The 17,816-nt window shown below is 43.8% G+C and overlaps 1 protein-coding gene across 3 annotated transcripts; it reads right to left on the reverse strand.

Annotated features, from left to right (window-relative positions):
* Window positions 1–1,109: 1,109 nt before the first annotated feature.
* Window positions 1,110–16,393, reverse strand: CNDP2 (carnosine dipeptidase 2). 3 transcript variants are annotated; one of them, XM_058805115.1, is made up of 12 exons: window positions 16,318–16,393; window positions 13,612–13,708; window positions 12,512–12,655; window positions 9,895–10,057; window positions 8,263–8,351; window positions 7,170–7,370; window positions 6,337–6,421; window positions 5,639–5,799; window positions 3,588–3,752; window positions 2,913–3,054; window positions 2,199–2,346; window positions 1,110–1,787 (listed from the first exon to the last, which is right to left on the reverse strand). In XM_058805115.1, the coding sequence occupies exons 2-12, from the start codon at window positions 13,669–13,671 to the stop codon at window positions 1,718–1,720; spliced, it is 1,428 nt and encodes a 475-aa protein (XP_058661098.1). In that variant the 5' UTR covers window positions 13,672–13,708; window positions 16,318–16,393; the 3' UTR covers window positions 1,110–1,717. The 3 variants fall into 3 exon arrangements, with proteins under 3 accessions (XP_058661098.1, XP_058661106.1, XP_058661089.1); XM_058805123.1 differs by lacking the exon at window positions 16,318–16,393 and adding an exon at window positions 15,898–15,937; XM_058805106.1 differs by lacking the exon at window positions 16,318–16,393 and adding an exon at window positions 15,579–15,679.
* Window positions 16,394–17,816: the final 1,423 nt, after the last annotated feature.

A 17,816-nucleotide genomic window follows, 5' to 3' on the forward strand; every position in this document is an offset into this window, starting at 1 on the left:
AAAATATTTCTGCTGTATATTCAACAGTACCTGCTCCTCAGCCTTTTCTACAAACCTCTTGACATCTTTTCTTCTGTTTGGGCCTCCTTCACAACTCTGCCAGGCTGTACTTACTCAGCAAGTACAGGATCTGATACAGTGTCTGCAGTGCAGAGCTTGAGCCAATTAACTGATTCTCAATAAATTTGTTACAAAAGGACAACTACACATGGTTTCTGAACATAGCTCACAACCAAATTAATAAACATTCACTCCCCAGTGTCTGTGTTCAGTGCTTACAAGAACTGACACAGGATGGTGTGACTGTACCCCAGCTCCAAGTACAAGGGTTAATGGTACCAGATTATCTCCAGTCATCAACTTCAGTGACAAACCAAAAAAACCAAAACAAGTCTCCAGTAACACCAGAAGACTCCCAAGCCCAACAGCTCTCCACTGTAAAGTCTCCAGATCAAGCAACAGTGAAAACCAGGTAGAGAAGATTTTCCCACCTTCTACCCTTCAAAGGGGCAATCATCTCATGCTGCTGACCTGTGTCAGGACACAGGACTGTACCATACTGTACCAGAGCCAAGGACCATCACTTGAAACACTTACCTACCTTAGGCTGCTGATCAGGTCATTCAGAAGCAGGGAGCCGAATCCACCTCAGATTCCAATCATTTAAGAGGTTTGATTTTTCTGGAGTTTTTTGACACAACAACAGAAGTATTGGAGTTTAATGTATCCAGTAGACAGCTTGAAGTTGGATGTCAGTAGTGGTTGCAACTAGTGATCTCTCTGTTTGTGCCTACAAATTCCATTCACTCCCTTTAGTATTTTCAGTTATGCTATAGTGTGATGATCTGGTTTACAAAGCCAAAATCAAACATTTTGAGCTCATTTTCTCACAGGAGAGCTGGAGTTTGCAGCATCAGCTTCAGGTCAACAAATTCTTACAGAGACAGAGCCCAGGAATAAAAATTTGGATTCCCACAAGATATAGCCTGGGTAGCCATGTTGCTCATCTGCCTTTATAGCCACAGAAGCATCCCTCCCAAGTTCCCAAAGTTGCTTTCCACCCAAGCCATTATTTAAACCTTAGAGACCAAGAGCCAAACTACAGCATGATTATTTATTACTCTTTTTGGTAGTACAAAGGCAGCTTTACAAAAATGGCCAGTAGTCACTACCACAGTGAAATTTCTTACAACCTGATTCCCTGTAAAATGAAGCCTGCAGGCAGGCATCCACTGTAAGAGACAAACTGCTCCTCCAAATCACTCAGCACAGACAGATGTCTCAGTACAGCTTGAGCACATTCCAGTGTTGCCCCATAATCTTGATTACTTGTTTCCAGGACATACCCAGGAATTAGAACCTTAAATTGGCTGGAAGTTCTGCCACTGTTGTGGCTACTTAAACTGCTGAGAGTAAATCATTCCTCTTCATTTACAGGAAAAGTAGATCAATGCAGCAAACTGAAGTGATACAGAGGGATGAAGATGCAGTTCAGGACTGCTGACCAGTTAAGGAATAGTCTGTTCATATAAAGTAAGCATTTAGAGAAGCATTTTTGGTATATCATGTTCCTTGTCAAGTGGAACTGCCCCTTTCCCTCTCCCCCATCAAAGCAGTGGAGTGTTGATAGAAAAGGGGAGCCATGCTTGATAATTGATGACATTTTGCAAGAAAATTCAGACTTCTGATCCATAAACCAGAAAGTGAGGTGTCTAACTTAGTCCTTCAGCTGGGAAACTTCATAGAGGTATGCACCAAGCATCTTCACCCCCTGGATGTAGTTGTACCTGCAAAGAAGAGTTTCCTTTAGCAGTGTCTCCACTGAGCTTTATTTCTAGCAGATGCCCTATTTGCAAAGCCACACATCAGTCCCACACACATGACAAACTCTATAGGAATTGCTGCTGCAGGCAACAGGCACTACTGCCCAAACCCCTACATCATCCCTGGCAAGACAGAAACACCACCCCTGGGGGAGCTTAGAGACAAAAATATAAAACTTGCTTCTGGTTTCAAGAGTACCAATGAAGAAATCAAAATTCAGCTACAAACTAGTTACCCAACCAGTCAGGCATTCTCTCCTGGGGAGGATGGCACTTTGAGAATCCAGAGAATTAAACAAAAACAAGAGGTCAGTTCTTGATGTTTTTCATAATAGATGCCAAGACACCCCAGCACAGGAATAGATATTCTCTTACCTATTTAGTTTTTCATTTTGAGAGTGAGCGCCATCATCTGCAGCTCCAACAGGAAGCAGCATGACATTCTTGCCTGTGGCTTCTTGAAAAGTAAGGGTAACAGGAATGCTTCCTCCCTCCCTGGTCAGGTCTGGTTCAACTCCAAACACTAGAAAAGCAATACTCTAGTCAGTTTGAAGTCTATTTTTTCCCACAAACCCTCACTTAAGCTGTCATGTACCCATCTGTACCAGGTGCTGGCCAAATCAGCCAGACTGCAAAGGCCACAAAACTGTGGAGCTTCTCCCCACACATGCAGCACTGGAATATTGTCACTGTCAGTTATACAACACTTAATCTGAAGTCCTATCTGTACTTCAACACAAGTTAAAGTTGCTCTACCTGCCAAATACAATCTAGCTAAACTGTTTAAGAGGGGTGCTGTGATCAAACTTCACTGAATTTGGCTTAGCAAGTGATCTGAACCAACACTCTCATCCTTATGCAAGAGCACCACCACATCAACAAACTTGTCCCAGAACAACATTAATGAATTTGATATCCAGTATCTTTCCTTCCTGTACCTCAGATTTCCATTTAAAGGTTGCACATGACATGCTTCCTCACTTAGTGAGCCAAAGTTATTAAACATGAGAGCAGAACACTTAATATTCAGCAAACATGACTTCCTCAGTGTTTTCTGAGGTGCTGAACAAGAATGAAAAACCCACTGACCTGTCTTCATGGCCCTCCTACCAGCCATGTAGTGGGGGTGGTTGAAGTCTGACACCCAGGGTTTTCCACCATGGCCTAAGTACACTTTGAATTTGTTGGGACTCCGCAGCTCCGCAAACTTCTTGTTCAAGTAGTCTTCAACCTGTAAGAAAGATTGAATGATCTTATCTACTGCTAGCATTTGTATGAGCACTGGCAAAGCTCATATTCTAAAAGCTGAGATCCCTTGAACCTTAGGGACTTGCAGATCACTACAACTGTGCAGCAATAATTTTCCTATTGCTCTTATCTTGAATTATTCCAATGATTCTCTGCTCTGAACCAGAATATCTTCTTTAGGCAAATTAACAGTGCCTTGTAGAACAATTAGGCAGTATGTCAAACACTGCTGCTCTTGAATATGCATTTCTGGCAGTCCAAGTGCCCCACAATTAGGCTAGCATTTATTCCTAAGCCCTTTTGAGTTCAGAGAAACTGGGTAATCAGACCACTACAGTGCACTGGGGCACCACAGGATTCCCTCAGTTATCTCATGCTGAGGCGCAGTTCAGGGAAGATAGTGGGAAAGCAAATGAACAGAACTGCTTTAGAAAACAGAGAAACACTTTCCCCAAGGCAAGGTGAACAAAAGTTTAGAGACACTTGTTTGGTTAGCAGCAATCCATCTCAACATACATTCTTTGTGACTTCTTCAGGAGTCATGTTTGGCACAAGCCTGATTGAGAACTTGCCAATCACTTTCCTAGGAATCACAGTCTTGGCACCAGAGGCTGAGAAAGCTCCTTCAATCCCATGGAGAGACAAGGATGGAAATCTCCACCTGTGCATAAGGATCTCTCTCTGCAGAAGCAAAGAGAAAAATGCAAGGTTACATGAAGTTTGACAGAGTTCCTTAAATTAATGATTTCATCAACCTAATAAAGAACTTGCAAGAAATAGTGCTTTTTCCCATGCAGAAATGCCGGTCATTGAAGATCACTCAGAAGCTGTTACTCCCATTAAGCACATATTTTGATAACACAGATGGGCACTGTGCACCTTAAGAGACTCAGCAGTTCTAGTCTGGCTCTCTCCTAGCTCTGGGGAACTTAGGGGACATGACCAGTCTAATTCTGATTAGGACACAAGCAGCATTTATAAGGTGCTCAAGCACAGTTTGTAGGGAACATTGAAAGTTTTAATTCCCACTGCCTCAGGACAGGCAGGTGCCTTCATCACCAAGACACTGCTTAAGTTCACATTTTCTAAAAGCCTCACCACTGCTCAAACAGAGGCTTACAGTGTACTTTTCTTTATATCATCAGCTGTATTAAAAAGCCTGAACTGCAGGCTGATTAAACTGACCATCATTGCCTTCAGGTACATTTCCTGCATTTCCTCTCTGTTACCTTGAGCACAGCTGTTCAGTACATTGGATGCTGAACTCAGTACAGTTGTTGAGTTGCCCTGAGCAGACACAGGTGCAGTGTCTCCAGAATGAGCTTCACTGCAGAAATGCAGGAGACTCAAATTTTGTGTCCATTATGTTAACAAGTTGGTTTTTCTCCAGGTACAACCTGCTTACAATCTTCTCTCAAAGCAAATGTAGCTGTCACAGTTCAAATCTCTTACGCACATTTGCTTCTTATCTGAAAGTTACAGTCATCTTTTCCCAGCCCTAAAGCCCTTCTTGCATGTATGCAGCTTAGAAGTCCCTTAGCTGGAATTTCTGTTGAGCCAAGACTGAACAGCTTCAGTTCAGTATCACAAAGAACATCTTGCCAGCTCCTCCTTATATCCAAGCTATAATTCATCCATTACTTTAAAGGACAGGGCTAAGCAAGGAAGCCTGTTTGCTCCCAGTTGATATAAACCTGAGCATGTAAAGACAAGGCTGAGGATATAAATTGTTACTTATTCCTATTTGAGTTCAGTTTGAAGTCTCCTGACAGTACTAGGACAGAAGACAGACCTGCACATGTAAACTTGCCTTTTACAACACCTGTGTCTGCTTTTTATGACAGGAGATGTATTTACATCTAGGGTTTTAAAATTAGTATGTAATACCTGTACCTTGTAAGAGTCAGTGCTGTTAAAAGCATTCATTTGGAGAGCTCCCAGGGTGCAGATTTAACTTTAGACATGAGTTTATTGAGCTTGAGATTGTTCAATGATTTGGGCTGCCTAGCTCATGATTACAAAACAGTCCTTGTCTGCCAGGTCTAGGAACATGTTCAGCATGCCAGCCTTGAATTCAGCAAAGCTGGGTTTCAATCTCTTTTCTCACCTAAGGAGCAATCATCTCTGAGCAACTGCTTTATTTCTGATAACCCACTGAATTTCCTACAGATGTAGGAAATCAGATGCTTTGTGTAGATTGTCACCTGGCCTCTGGAAAGCTGCCAACATTCTTATCTAGCATTAAGAGAACAGCATTAAAGTTCTGTACAAGTTTCAAATACTATTTATACAGAGTAAGAAGCAAACTCAGAGTTGTTAAACATGGGATAACCTAGAATAAGTTTTCAAGCACCTAGCACTAGTAGTCCCTCTGCAAAGCGTTAAGTATGCAGTCAACCATACAGTAAGCAACATTATCTTCAAGGCATTCTCACCATTTTGAAGATATCAGATGAATCCTCTGCCTAATAAATTACTTAATACACACACATCCACAAGTTGGTTTCTGGCCTCCTACTAACACAGACAGCTTGATCTAGACAGGGCAGAGAACAAGTGCAGCACACCTTTGCATCATGCAGAAGTCTTGTTGCTCCTACATCTTTTGCATATTCTGTCAGGTCAAAATCAATCTTCTCATATAATGCCAGCTCCTCATCAGTAACAGGGGCCACAGCTTCATTAACACCTGGGATGAGGATTTTCCCTTTCTTGTCTACAAGAGAACCTGTAAACAAGAAGCACCTAATATCAGTATTCAACCACAAGATACAAGATGCCATTGCTGGGAACACTTTCCTTGGGAAACTGAAGTCTGGGCCTTCTGAAAACTCTGCAAATGCAATGAAATTTAGACTTCTATTTTCCAGAGCATGCACCACTGAACGTGGAAGACACTTAAAAGGAGTTGCCTGTATCCAAAATGTACACTTGCTTGCTACTCTATTTAACTCTACTGCTACATTTCACTGGCTGTCTGAAGGTAGGATTCCCAAAGAGTTCAGTATCATACCCACAGCAGAAATTGAGAAGACAGCTGATCTAATTAACATGCAAATTTACAGCAAGGTTTTAGGAAAAGCTAAGAGTAAACAGACAACTTCTTGGCAAGACCTTCACCATGTTTCTGTATCTAAGGCAGTAGTTTTGCATTCCTGGCAAGCACCAATTCACTGGTCACTGCTTTGCTACTGCAAACTCAGTCATGCTTGGATGGTTCCTGCTCCCATTTTAAATGCATTGAGTGAAACCTGTGTTTTCTTACCCATCAGAGCAATGAGATCTGTCATGGCCTCATGGACCGAACCACCATAAACTCCGGAGTGAAGGTCTTTGTCACAGCATTCCACCTGATTGAAGTGAACGAAGATTCAGCACGGAGATTTTGCCATGTAGGGAGGAAACTACAACAGCCAAAGCCCAGCTAGAACTTGATCTGGCCAAGGAGTGTTCCCATCATTTGTTCAAAGCAGAGGGCAGTGTAGTGTCAGGGGATGAGAAAAAGGCAGAGGTATTTAATGTCATCTTTGCCTCAGTCTCCAATATCAAGATCAGTTGTCCTCAGGATGCCCTGCTCCCTGAGCTGGAAGTTGGTGATGGGGAGATGAGGGAAGCCCATGATCCATGAGGACATGGTTAATGACCTGCTATGTTAGCCACCCACAAGTCTATGGGCCCAGATGTGATGCACCCCACCCCAAAGTATTGAGGGAACTGGTAAAAACTTGTCAAACCACTCTCAATCATCTACCAGGAGTTCTGGTTAATTGGAGATATTCCAGCTGACTGGAAAGCACTAATGTGACACCCATCTATAAGAAGGCTGTATGTGGATGATGATATCTATGCTATGAGACAATCCTTCAGTGGAATGCTGGTTTATCTTGCTTCACACATCTGAAAGCTATCCTACCCACCAAGTATCAGATAGAACAGCAAGAGAAGGATGTTTAGACTAATAGGAAAAAGCATTCCACATAAATAGCCAATTTCTTTCCTGAAAAAAGCTACTGACATTAAAAAGTTTGCACTACCACTCTTCTCCTGTGGAAAATTCAGTTTAATAATAATGGATTTGCAGTGCATTTCAGCACTTACCTCTATGAAGTAGTAGCAGATACCTCTCAAACCATAAGTGATACAAGGCTTCTTCTTGCCTAGCCAGTAGTTGTCAGAAATGCAAACATAATCCACATCTTTAAAGAAAGCATCTCGCTGAGCAAAAATCAGTTCATCAAGGCCTTCAGATCCTGATTCTTCCATACCCTCTAGGCAAAACCTAATATTTACTGGAAACTCCTTTGAAATGAAAAACAAGAACAGATTAAGCATGTGAGAACACTTGACTCCTTCACTGATCTGTAATTTTCATCTGTTGCATTCAAAGCAGAAAAATGGACATGGCTAAAATAACTCCAGAGGAATTTGTTAATTATACACAAACTGGTTTCAAGTTTGGATTGTGCTTATGTTGAGGGCACTTACACCACCCTTCATTTGATGGAATTCAAACAAGTATTAAAAACTTGCCCCCCAAACCCTGTAAGCATGGGAACACAGCAGAAATCTGTTGCCAAAGGGAAGCCACCAGGAAAACTAACATAAACCACAGGAATTGCATGCCACAGCAGGAACAGAGCTACCCTGTCTATCCAGTCTAGCACATTCTATATACCTAGATAGCAGCTGAGAACTGGTTATTCCTCTCAAAAGCAATAGGAACTTGTCTTGCAAGATTAAGAAAACACCCTGAGCTATTTGTGATTGCACATTTTCTTTAACAGAAATAAGCAAAGCTCCCAATTTTAGTGCTACTAAGTTAACCTCCTCTTAGAGCTCAGTGGCAGTGAGGCATTAAGCCTTGATAAAGGCCAAAGTAATTTGACATCCTTACATGATAGTGATCTCATTTGATTATTCCCCCTGATCCACATGCTTGCATTTGTATTTTCCTTCCTACATATTTCATTAAACAAAAATTGTTAGAATTGCAACCTAAGCATCTACAGGACTAACTTGTCAGCAAGTCACCTTAACCCTACTAGGAAATCAGGAAATTTACAGGACTGTTGCATCATTCCTCCAATCAGCTGAATAAGCAGGCTTCCCTCACAAGAGTTTGTGGCTCAGATAACATTTATTGTTAGACTCAGCTGTGTGTGAAAAAGCAGAATATGTTTTGGGCACATACCTGGTTAGTTTGTTGATAAGCCTCCAAGGCATTCAGCCAGGCAAGCACTGGACCTTTGTCATCTGTTGATCCTCTCCCATACAACTTTCCTGTAGAAACAAGATAGAAATTAACCAGCGAGGAAAAAAATAGTATGAAGTTTCATCTCTTGCCTAGATGAGAACATTTGGTTTTGGGTAACCCTTTTTTCCCTGCTTAATGAATAATTTCTGATTCTTCATAAGTAGCAGTCTTACATCCTGCTTCACATACCCTTTCAAGTAGGATGGATACAGATCTGCAATAGTTCTCCCACTCAGAGAACTTCCCCACCTCTTCCCTCAGCTGCTCCCTTAATAGAAATTTATTATAACCCAGGAGAAGACACAGTTGCCTTATTTTTCATGATAATACAATTTTCTACAAACATCTCAGTGTATAGAAACAAGTTTTCTGCTTTTTACAGAAATCTATCAAGTATTATCTTCAGTTCAGTAATTCTTTGTTTGAAAAGTAAAAATTCAGTGGCTAGTTACAAATCACTTCTCTGGATTCTCCAGATAAAAGTGGATCTTGCCAGAAAGAAATTTAGTCAAAGATGAGTTCCACAGGCCACAGGGAATTCTGAGAAAATGTAGTACACAGGATCATAGCAGAGGCAGCTATCAGTGCACCTCAGAGCTGTGGCTACATTCTCTCAGTGCTCCACATAACCAGTGACAGAACAGGCCAGACAGCTTGCAAAGGTAAAGAGCCATTGGAGAATGTCTCCTGCATGGCCAGGCTCCACAAAGACAAGCCACAGCCTGAGGCAATTCTAGGTCTTGCTAGGAGATGAGATAACTCAGTTTAGTAACTTGGATTCTGCTGCCTATGAGTAAGTGCCCAAGCAGGAGTACTAGTTGCACAGCTACTCCTTTCTCTGGCAATCATTAATGCTTGTGGAACAAGAGTGGTTAATGTCCTCCAATTGAGCTGACCTTTAACACTGGGAAAGTGAAACAAGAAGCTGTCAGTAGCACCAGCTTTTAATAGAAAATGGAGTTTTAAGTCCTCTTGACTGCTGGCAATGTTGTTTCAACAGGAGATACTGCACCATTTCTTCATCCCCATTTATGGGAGAGGGACAAATTTTGGGGCACTACCTCTGCAAAAGAGCTTCTATAGTACTCATAGTAGAGCAGTTAAACACAAGGCAACCCAGAGAGGCTGCTGTGTCACTCCTATCTCCAGGCTTAAAGAAGTTGTGTTGTGTATTTTTTCTCAGTAATGGTTCAAAATTCCTGCTGTCTGACATGACCTTACAGGCTTCAAGCTGTGAACAAGAAATTAGTTCTAAAAAGCTCTCTGGCAACAAGCTGGCACCATGGAAGGCAGTACTTAAGATTGTGCTGTAGCTACAAGAAAGCAAACATGCAAATTACAGCCTAGACTATCAGAAAAGGAAACAATCCCAGGAGTAGCTGAGATTTTGTAGCTAGACTTTACCATTTCCCCATCTGTACATTTTTACCTCAACAGTATTAAATAAACACCCATACCACTTCTAACTCTCCTTCCCTCTTTCAATCAATAGCACAGCTTTGGAACAATTGAGGAATACCACACTTGTTACAGAAGTGTTCATCAGTTTGTGAAGCCCACTGCTCTTACCATCTCTTTCTACCAGGGTGAAGGGCTCACTGTCCCAGCCATCCTCTAGGGCAGCTGGCTGAACATCCAGGTGACCATACACACACACTGTCTTCTTGCGTGGATCCGTGCCCAGTGTTCCCAGAACAATTGGCGGTAGGGGGATCTCTGATCCATCAGGCAGCTAGAAATAGGAAGGCAGAAGTTTTAATAAAATGTGGAATGCCAGAGTTTTAATCAGATATTTGAATTACCTTAATACTATAGAGGTTATAAAAGTAGAGGCACAGACAGCTAAACAAAACTAATCTACTTCAACCAATTGCCAGGAGCAGGGTGCCAAAGAAGGCCTGGTGGCACCATGCCAGTTAGTTTCCTGACAAGTCCCAGCAACAGTCAAAATGTTCCAAGCCACTTGGAACTGTTAGCTTTAAACTACCAATCCTACATCAGATTTTAGCAGAGCAAGCTGACTGCATGCCAAACTGCTGTATCTAATGCTGACCTAAGCATAAGTGATAAACTCCATTCAATATTGCTTGTCACTGCAATTCATCTGTCCACAGTACAGCTCTCTGGACAGAAATTCCCTGACAGTGGTAAGGCTGGGTGTAACACGTGCCTACACCCAACTAAGACCAGCATAACAGACATATTTCTTTGTACCAGCCTACATTGTTACACTAAGGGCAGGATAGTGCTGATGAACTCAGTTCAAGAGTTGAACTTAGCTTAATCCCTTGGAATACCCCATAAGCAATTATCACAAGCTATTCCCAGTCAGCAAGTATTTCCCTTTCAGTGAACATGTACTTCTACACACTGTTCAGCAGATGCAAGATCAGCTTTGACTTTTTGCTTATACGGGTTCCAAGCTCCAGATTTTTATCAAGAGGTGACATGGTCCTTGGCCAGATGCAGCTCTACATGACTAAAGCCCTACTGCAAGAATTTACAGTAATCAACACAACAAATTGCTGTGCAGCAGTAAACCAACTTTGATCTGACAAGTTCAGTTGCTTTACATTGTCCCTCACAGATATGGCAGCAACACATAATACATTGACTAGCTCTCTCTACACTTAATATAAAACACTGAAAGTAACTCTTGCAGATGGGTTAAAGTTCCCTAATAAAGCTATTATGTATAAAACTCTAAAGTCAGTTCTTGCAACCAAAAAGTTACAGTGATGAAAAGAACAACTTTGTTTCTTAATTAACTGAAATGCTTTTGATGGGCTTTTAGGTTGTAGGTAGTAGCAGAGCTAGAATTAACCTCCAGGTTCCCTCCCAAGTCAGCTGTTTTCCTGCTGGAACCTGTAGCTACAAACAAGTGTAATTCAGTTGTCCAAAGCAAAAAACTGCTCAGAAGGTTCCTATAAACACAGATCTCACTCAGCAGTCTTTCACACCAGTTACAAGGACAATCTTCTAAAACTAGTAAACATTCCAGTACAAGGTTTTTAATGCCACTATCCAAATCCTAGTCTCAAAATTTTGGTATGGGCTTTGCTCTGAGGCAGGTAGTGGCTAGGCACTTCAGAGGAGGAGCATCCCAAGTGGGTATTTCCCTAGGCTGAGATTATCATTCTTATAGGCACATACATTTCTCAGGGGAAAAAACAGCAGTCTGGACAGGTAAAAATGAGGAGGGAAGTAATTCTTTTAATGATACTTTTGTATCTAGTAAGGGTGAGATGCAATCCTGTGACAAATGTAACACTTCTAAAAGAGTCCAGAAGTCCTTTGGCAGACTTACTGAAATTTCAGTGAGTATCTTTATAGTCTATGGGTCTAAGTACCAATAGCAGCCTGTTGTTTAAATGTCTAACATTTTTGTTTGCAGGTGGTCTACTCATGTTCAGTTCAAAAAGTATTTAAAACACATTTAATACAGTCCAAAATTTAATTCAACATCTTTAATTGGGTCCCAAGGTTTACTATAAACAAAGGTTTTTAACAGAACATTCAGACTGTGTGGCAGCAAAGACATTATCCTACACCCCAACAGGCACTGCCTTTCTGGGCCACCACTGCCCACAGGACCTTTGTGTGGTGATCCCAACCCAGAAGCCCATCAGGCACCAAGCAATTAGTGACCCCCAAAGATAACCTGAATAGCCCAAAGCCTGTGTCATGCTATGCTGCACACACAGCTTCACCTTCTTGCCTGTACTGTGCTGTGCACATCCCTGGACTGTAGGATAAACTAAGCCTTTTCACTGTAACCTGAAGGCAGCTCCCACCAGGCACTGGGGATTCCATCACCTGTTCTTGACTTAATCTAAAAGTGCATCAAGAAATTCTCACACAAAATCCCTTCTGTCAGTGGAACTGAACAGCTTGAATAAATAAAATGGAAAAAAATTTCCATGCATGGGATCTGCACAGTATGTTGGATGCTGGTTGGATGTCTGCTAGATGCTGCACAGCTTGGAGATTCCAGTATCCGCAGGGACATAAGAATGTCTATATTATCATCTTTCTTTACAATGACAAGTCCAATAAACAGCCTTCCAATGGAGTCTAGGTGCCTTTCATACTGGGAACACAAGAAACCAGCACTTCCTCATGCACAACACCTTGTGTCCTAAAGAGATGTTTTTCCTACTAGGCTGCCATGGAGATGCTCACGTACCTTTTGTTTGCCAATATCCATGAGTTTGGTTGTGCCTCCCAGTCGCTCAATCTCCCTGGCAGCAACCTCCATCATGCGCTTGATTTCGCCCCTCTTCTCTGGCCATGCTGACACACTCTGGATTGCCACCCACTCTGCCAGGCGCTGCAGAGATGCAAGAGCTACAGGTTTTACTGCACAACAGGCACCATGCAAATACCACCCCACACCTTGTAATTCACCAAACTGGTTTAAGCCAAGCTCAAACTGAGGCAAATCAGCTCTGTCCTCTGCTCAAAGAAGAACTTGTAACCAATAATGTTACTCTCAAAAAGTTCTCTACAACCTCACTTGCCTACAGCTGTCCCTGCTGCATAGGACAAAGTCTACAGAGACATCAAATAAGCTTAAGAGTATCACAGCTTGTGCCTATTGTGTCCTTTTAGTTCTTTAAGTATCCAGAAGCAGCTAAAGTCCTTTGGGTCTCTCAAAAAGGCCACTTTAGCATTTTCTCCCTGCATGAGTTCAGCAAGAACAACTGGCAGAAGTCAAGCTGAACACTTGGCACAGTTCATGCCTCAGTTCACAGTGCTGTGCCACTGACTCCTTCATTGATGAAAGGGATTACAATACAACCTAAACTAGCAGCAAACTAAACGGCAGGTCAAGCAGCAAAGTACCTCTTTGGAGAGGGCAACCTCTCCCTCTGTACCCCAGCATAAGTTGTTTTATACAAGAAAGCTTTGTTCCAGCCTCATTTATAATACATTTCATCTCCCATCTCCACAGGGAAGAAACTATACACCTAGTTTGGCATTCAGAACCAGTGGCAGCTTCCTGTACTTCTAAATAGGTCACCAGTTGCACTATACACTAATAGATCATTTCCTAATAAATTTACCATGGACATTAAAGTTTTTAAACAGAACTATGCCTAAATTTAAGAAACAGTTTTCTGGCCTGACTCAAATCCCTCACACTTGCTCTCTCCTCTCTCCCAATACTTGACATTATTACTTGGGTATACCATACAGATGGAACAACAAGCTTGAAGCTGACCACATAACTTCTAAAATCCCATAGCTGCCCACGCTGCAGGAAAAAACTCAAGAAAAACTTACCTGAACATAGAGGTCTTGGTGTTCATCAATGTATTTAAAGAGGGTTTCCAGACCAGACATTTTTGGACTAGTTTTCAGAGCAGCGTTGCTGAAGATTCTGTGAGAGAAAAATAATTTAGCTTTTACAGGGTTAAGAAGTGACAGTCAGTAATCAAGAGCCACAGGAGACTTTCACCTTTCAGCTTTTAATGCCACACACCAAGCTGTACTAACATAAAACTTGAGGCCTCTCCCTTTCATGAAATCACGACAGAGAAGTAGCTAAACAAAAGCATATTTAAATTTCAACACCACTCCTTATGCCTCAAAATAACTTTCAAAGTTGAACTGAGCAGTCTTGTCTCTAGAGATGCTTCAATAAAATCATACACTTTACTGCAGACTTGCAGACAAAATGCTACTCAAGTAAAACGCAACTTCAAAGAGCAGATTTCATTATGAGTTCAACTAATAACATGCCATAGCTCAAATGCTGGTAGCCAGGTCCAAGAAAGCACCACACTTTGTGCTCTGCAGAGGAGGTTAAAAACAGCAGCTGGAAAACTCTGATTTCTTCAGGCTTAAGTCTCAGCCTGCCATTCAGATTTCACAAATAAGGTCAGAATGAAGCCACAGGAACAGAGGCCAGCCCCAGCAGGTCATGAGCAAGTTGTCAGTGACATCACTTCCTTCTTTTGTTTTTATTTCAACTGAAGTTCACATGAGAAAACCCAAGACTCCTTTCCAGTTTACTATCTTCCTTACCAGTCTGAAATCAATATTGAAAAAAAATACTGCCCACTAAAGCAAACAAGCTTAAGCTTAACTCTCAAATTAGAGCTAAAGACACAGCACCTCATCTAAGCCAGGAAAACAATGAGCTTTACAAATCCCAGACAGGTTAAGGTTGAAAGGGACACTGGAGGTCAGCTGGTCTAAGATGTGGCCCTACAACACATTACTCAGGACAGTGTCCAGGAGCCTTTTGAGTAACTCCAGAGGAGGCTCCCTGAAGAGTGCCTCTGGAACCCAAGTGCCTGGACTAGGAGGAAGAACTCCAGTGCCCATGTAATAGAAGCATGTTCAGCAGCTCCAGCCACTGTGATTCAGTATTTTGTTGAGTCAGCTTTATGCCAGATCCTTTAAGCCTTTCTTCTGCTTCTACACAGTAGTCACAAGACAGTTGTTAAAACATCTGACTGCTTGTCTTAGGATTTCTTGAGCAGCTGACTACTCTGCATATCTGAAACAAATCCTTTTCAGCTGCAAGTTGCCCCACACAATATACTGCAATACAAGTACCACTCCAAATTTTCTTTCAAGCAAGGTTGTACTAGCACAGATACTGGTGTTTGACATAGAAAAATCCTCTCCCTCACCAGATATAGCATCAATTTAATTTAAAGCATCCATCAAGTTTAAATTTGGATAATTACTTTTAAACACCAATTAGAATAATCCCAAATCACCAGACAGGTAAGCATTCCCTTTAAGAGTCATGAAAGGTGAAAGCTGAACAGTTCAGAAGTACTACATAGACATAATCAAGTTAAAGCAATGCTTCTCACTGAAGCTGGGGATGCATAATGAAACCAGCCTCCTCATAAACAGAGCTCAGGCAGGATTCACATGGAGCTTTTCAGGAAACCAGCACACAGGCATAAGCCAGGGCATCTAACCCTCCCCTTCACTCAACCGGTTTCTAGAGCAACCTCAGGGCTCCAGCTCCACAGCACAGACACAAAACACGAATTACATGGAGGCTGACTTTCTGTCCAACACAAACAAGAGCTGAACTACTTGTTAAGTCAGGGACTACCTTAAATATCACTTAACCATAATTAAATAGTTCTGAAATCACACGGGCATTGATTCACACAAGCCACACTCAAGAGCTGCAAAGAAACCTGCTCCAGAAAGCTTCAAACTACAAAAAGCAAGTATTGGTTACTACACAGCAAAAGGCTGGATGTTACTTCCCCCTTCACCTGCAAAATCAGAGTTTGAACTTCCTGCAGGTCCTTCAGGACGGAGAGCTGAAGAGGCTCTACACTTTATCTTTTCACGGGACTACAGAAGTTTCACCCTGAAATAAAACAACCCAATGGGCTATGACTGCACCATTACAACTTTGCCCTCCTTATCCACAGACAACAATAATATCCCAGAGAAGAGCACGGAACCAAGAGGGCTCTGTAGCCACCATCGAGCCCCATGCCCTGGTCGCAGGCTCAGCACTTCGGGCCGAGGCTGACCTAAAGGTTAAACGCGGGTTTCTTTACAGGGTTTTGCAGCACCGAGGCTAACCTGAAGGTTAAACGCGGGTTTCTTTACATGGTTTTGCAGCACCGGGACGAGCTCCCCGCAGCCTCCAGGCCGGTGACAGCCTCGGGACGGGAGGGAAGGAGGCAGGGCACGGCAGGCTCCCTAAGGACAGCGCGGGGGGAGGGCGCACGGGGAGCGAGAGCGGCAGTGAGGAAGGGACAGGAGCGGAGAGGCAGGAGCAGCTTCTCTCCGGGGACAGCCACGGTGCCGCCGCGCCCCAAGGCCGAACAGACCGGGGGACACGGAGCAAGGCCCGGCCCGCCGGCGGAGCCCCACACTCGGCATTCCCGGCTCCTCCCCGCCAGGCCGCGCAGGGGCAGGGACAGAGCCGGCCACGTACGGCGGTGCCGCCGCACGACAGGGACGAGGGATGCCGTTCCCCTGACCCCTCCCGACACTCACCCACGGCAGACACGCACCCCGGGCTCCCACCTGGAGTACAGAAAACACGTACCCCCCACGGCACCTTAAATACCTCCGCGCCAGCCCCGCCCCATGACACGCGCCGCGCCGTGCCCGCCAATCCGCGGGCAATGAACGCCTAGGGGGCGGGGCCTGAGAAAAAAGGGGCGGGGCCTCATCGCGGGGCTGCGGCCTGCCGGGGGGCGGCCCTGTGGGGCGGGGCCGGAACCGTAAAGGGGTGTAATAAGGGGGAGTATAGTATATAGGCGAATATAACATGGGGTATAATATAACAGATGGTAGAGACCAATCTGAACAACTGAATTATTCCAGCCAAAGCTGGGAGTATCCTTATGATCTTCCTACATTTGTGGTTTAGATAGGTTTAATAGATTCAGATGTGGTTCCTAGAACCAGAATTAATTATAGAATATCCTGCATTGGAATGGATCCACAAGGATCGTCAAAGTCCAACTTCTGGCCCTGCACAGCACATCCTCAAAAATCCCACCTGTGCCTGAGAGCACTGTCCCAGCTCTTCTTGAACAGTGTCAGGCTGGTGCTGTGACCACTTCCCTGGGGAGCCTGTGCCAGACCCTAATCCCCAGGGTGAAGTACCTTTTCATAATATCCAACCTAAACCTCCCTTGACACAACTCCAAACCATTCTCTCAGGTCCTGTCACTGGTCACTGGTCACTGGTCACTGTGGTGTCCTGTCAGGTCACCACAAAGAGATCAGTGCCTGCCCCTCCTCTTCCCCTCCCAAGGAGTAAAAGCAATGAGATCTCCCCCTCAGTCTCCTTTTCTCCAGGCTGAACAGACCAAGTGACCTCAGGTGCTCCTCACACGGCTTCCCCTCAAAGCCCTTCACCATCTTCATTGCCCTCCTTTGGACACTCTCTAAAGGCTTAATGTTGTTTTTATATTGTGGCACCCAAAACTGCCCCCAGCATTCGAGGTAAGGCTGCCCCAGCTCAGAGCAGAGCAGGACAGTCCCCTTCCTTGCCTAGCTATCCCTGATGTCCCCAGGACACCCCTGGCCCTTACGGCTTCCAGGGCATTGTTCAGGTACAACTTGCCATCAACCAGGACCTCCAGATCCCCTTCTATGGCACTGCTTTCCAGCATCTCATTTCCTGGCCTATATGTACAACCAGGATGAAATTACATAGCTGGGAGCTCAAGAGAAACAGGAAAAAAGTGAGAAACAGTGGGGCATGCTAGATAGTCTGTGAGCTGCCGTGGGGGAGAGGTGCATCACTTGGGTATTTGGCTGGTGGAGCTGTGTGGGGTGAGGTAAGTGCTGGGGCCTTGCACGAGGCAGGTCTGGCTGCAGGCCATGCTGAGCTGGAGATTCACAGGCTGATGCCAGCCTTGGTTTGTCCCCAGGGATTTATCTGGAGCTGGGGCTGCCCTGGTGGCCCCCAGATACCTGGCCCCTGACTGGGGATGGGATGGGATGGGATGGGATGGGATGGGATGGGATGGGATGGGATG

Source organism: Ammospiza caudacuta, chromosome 1 (assembly GCF_027887145.1).
Source record: "Ammospiza caudacuta isolate bAmmCau1 chromosome 1, bAmmCau1.pri, whole genome shotgun sequence".
Taxonomy (NCBI): domain Eukaryota; kingdom Metazoa; phylum Chordata; class Aves; order Passeriformes; family Passerellidae; genus Ammospiza; species Ammospiza caudacuta.

Coding starts and splice junctions, on each gene's coding strand:
- CNDP2 (XM_058805115.1), bottom strand. CDS start 13,671: ATGTCTGGTCTGGAAACCCTCTTTAAATACATTGATGAACACCAAGAC. Junction 12,656..13,611: donor ACCAAGACCTCTATGTTCAG/GTAAGTTTTTCT, acceptor GCATCTCTGCAG/CGCCTGGCAGAGTGGGTGGC. Junction 2,347..2,912: donor TAGGAGGGCCATGAAGACAG/GTCAGTGGGTTT, acceptor TTGCTTTTCTAG/TGTTTGGAGTTGAACCAGAC.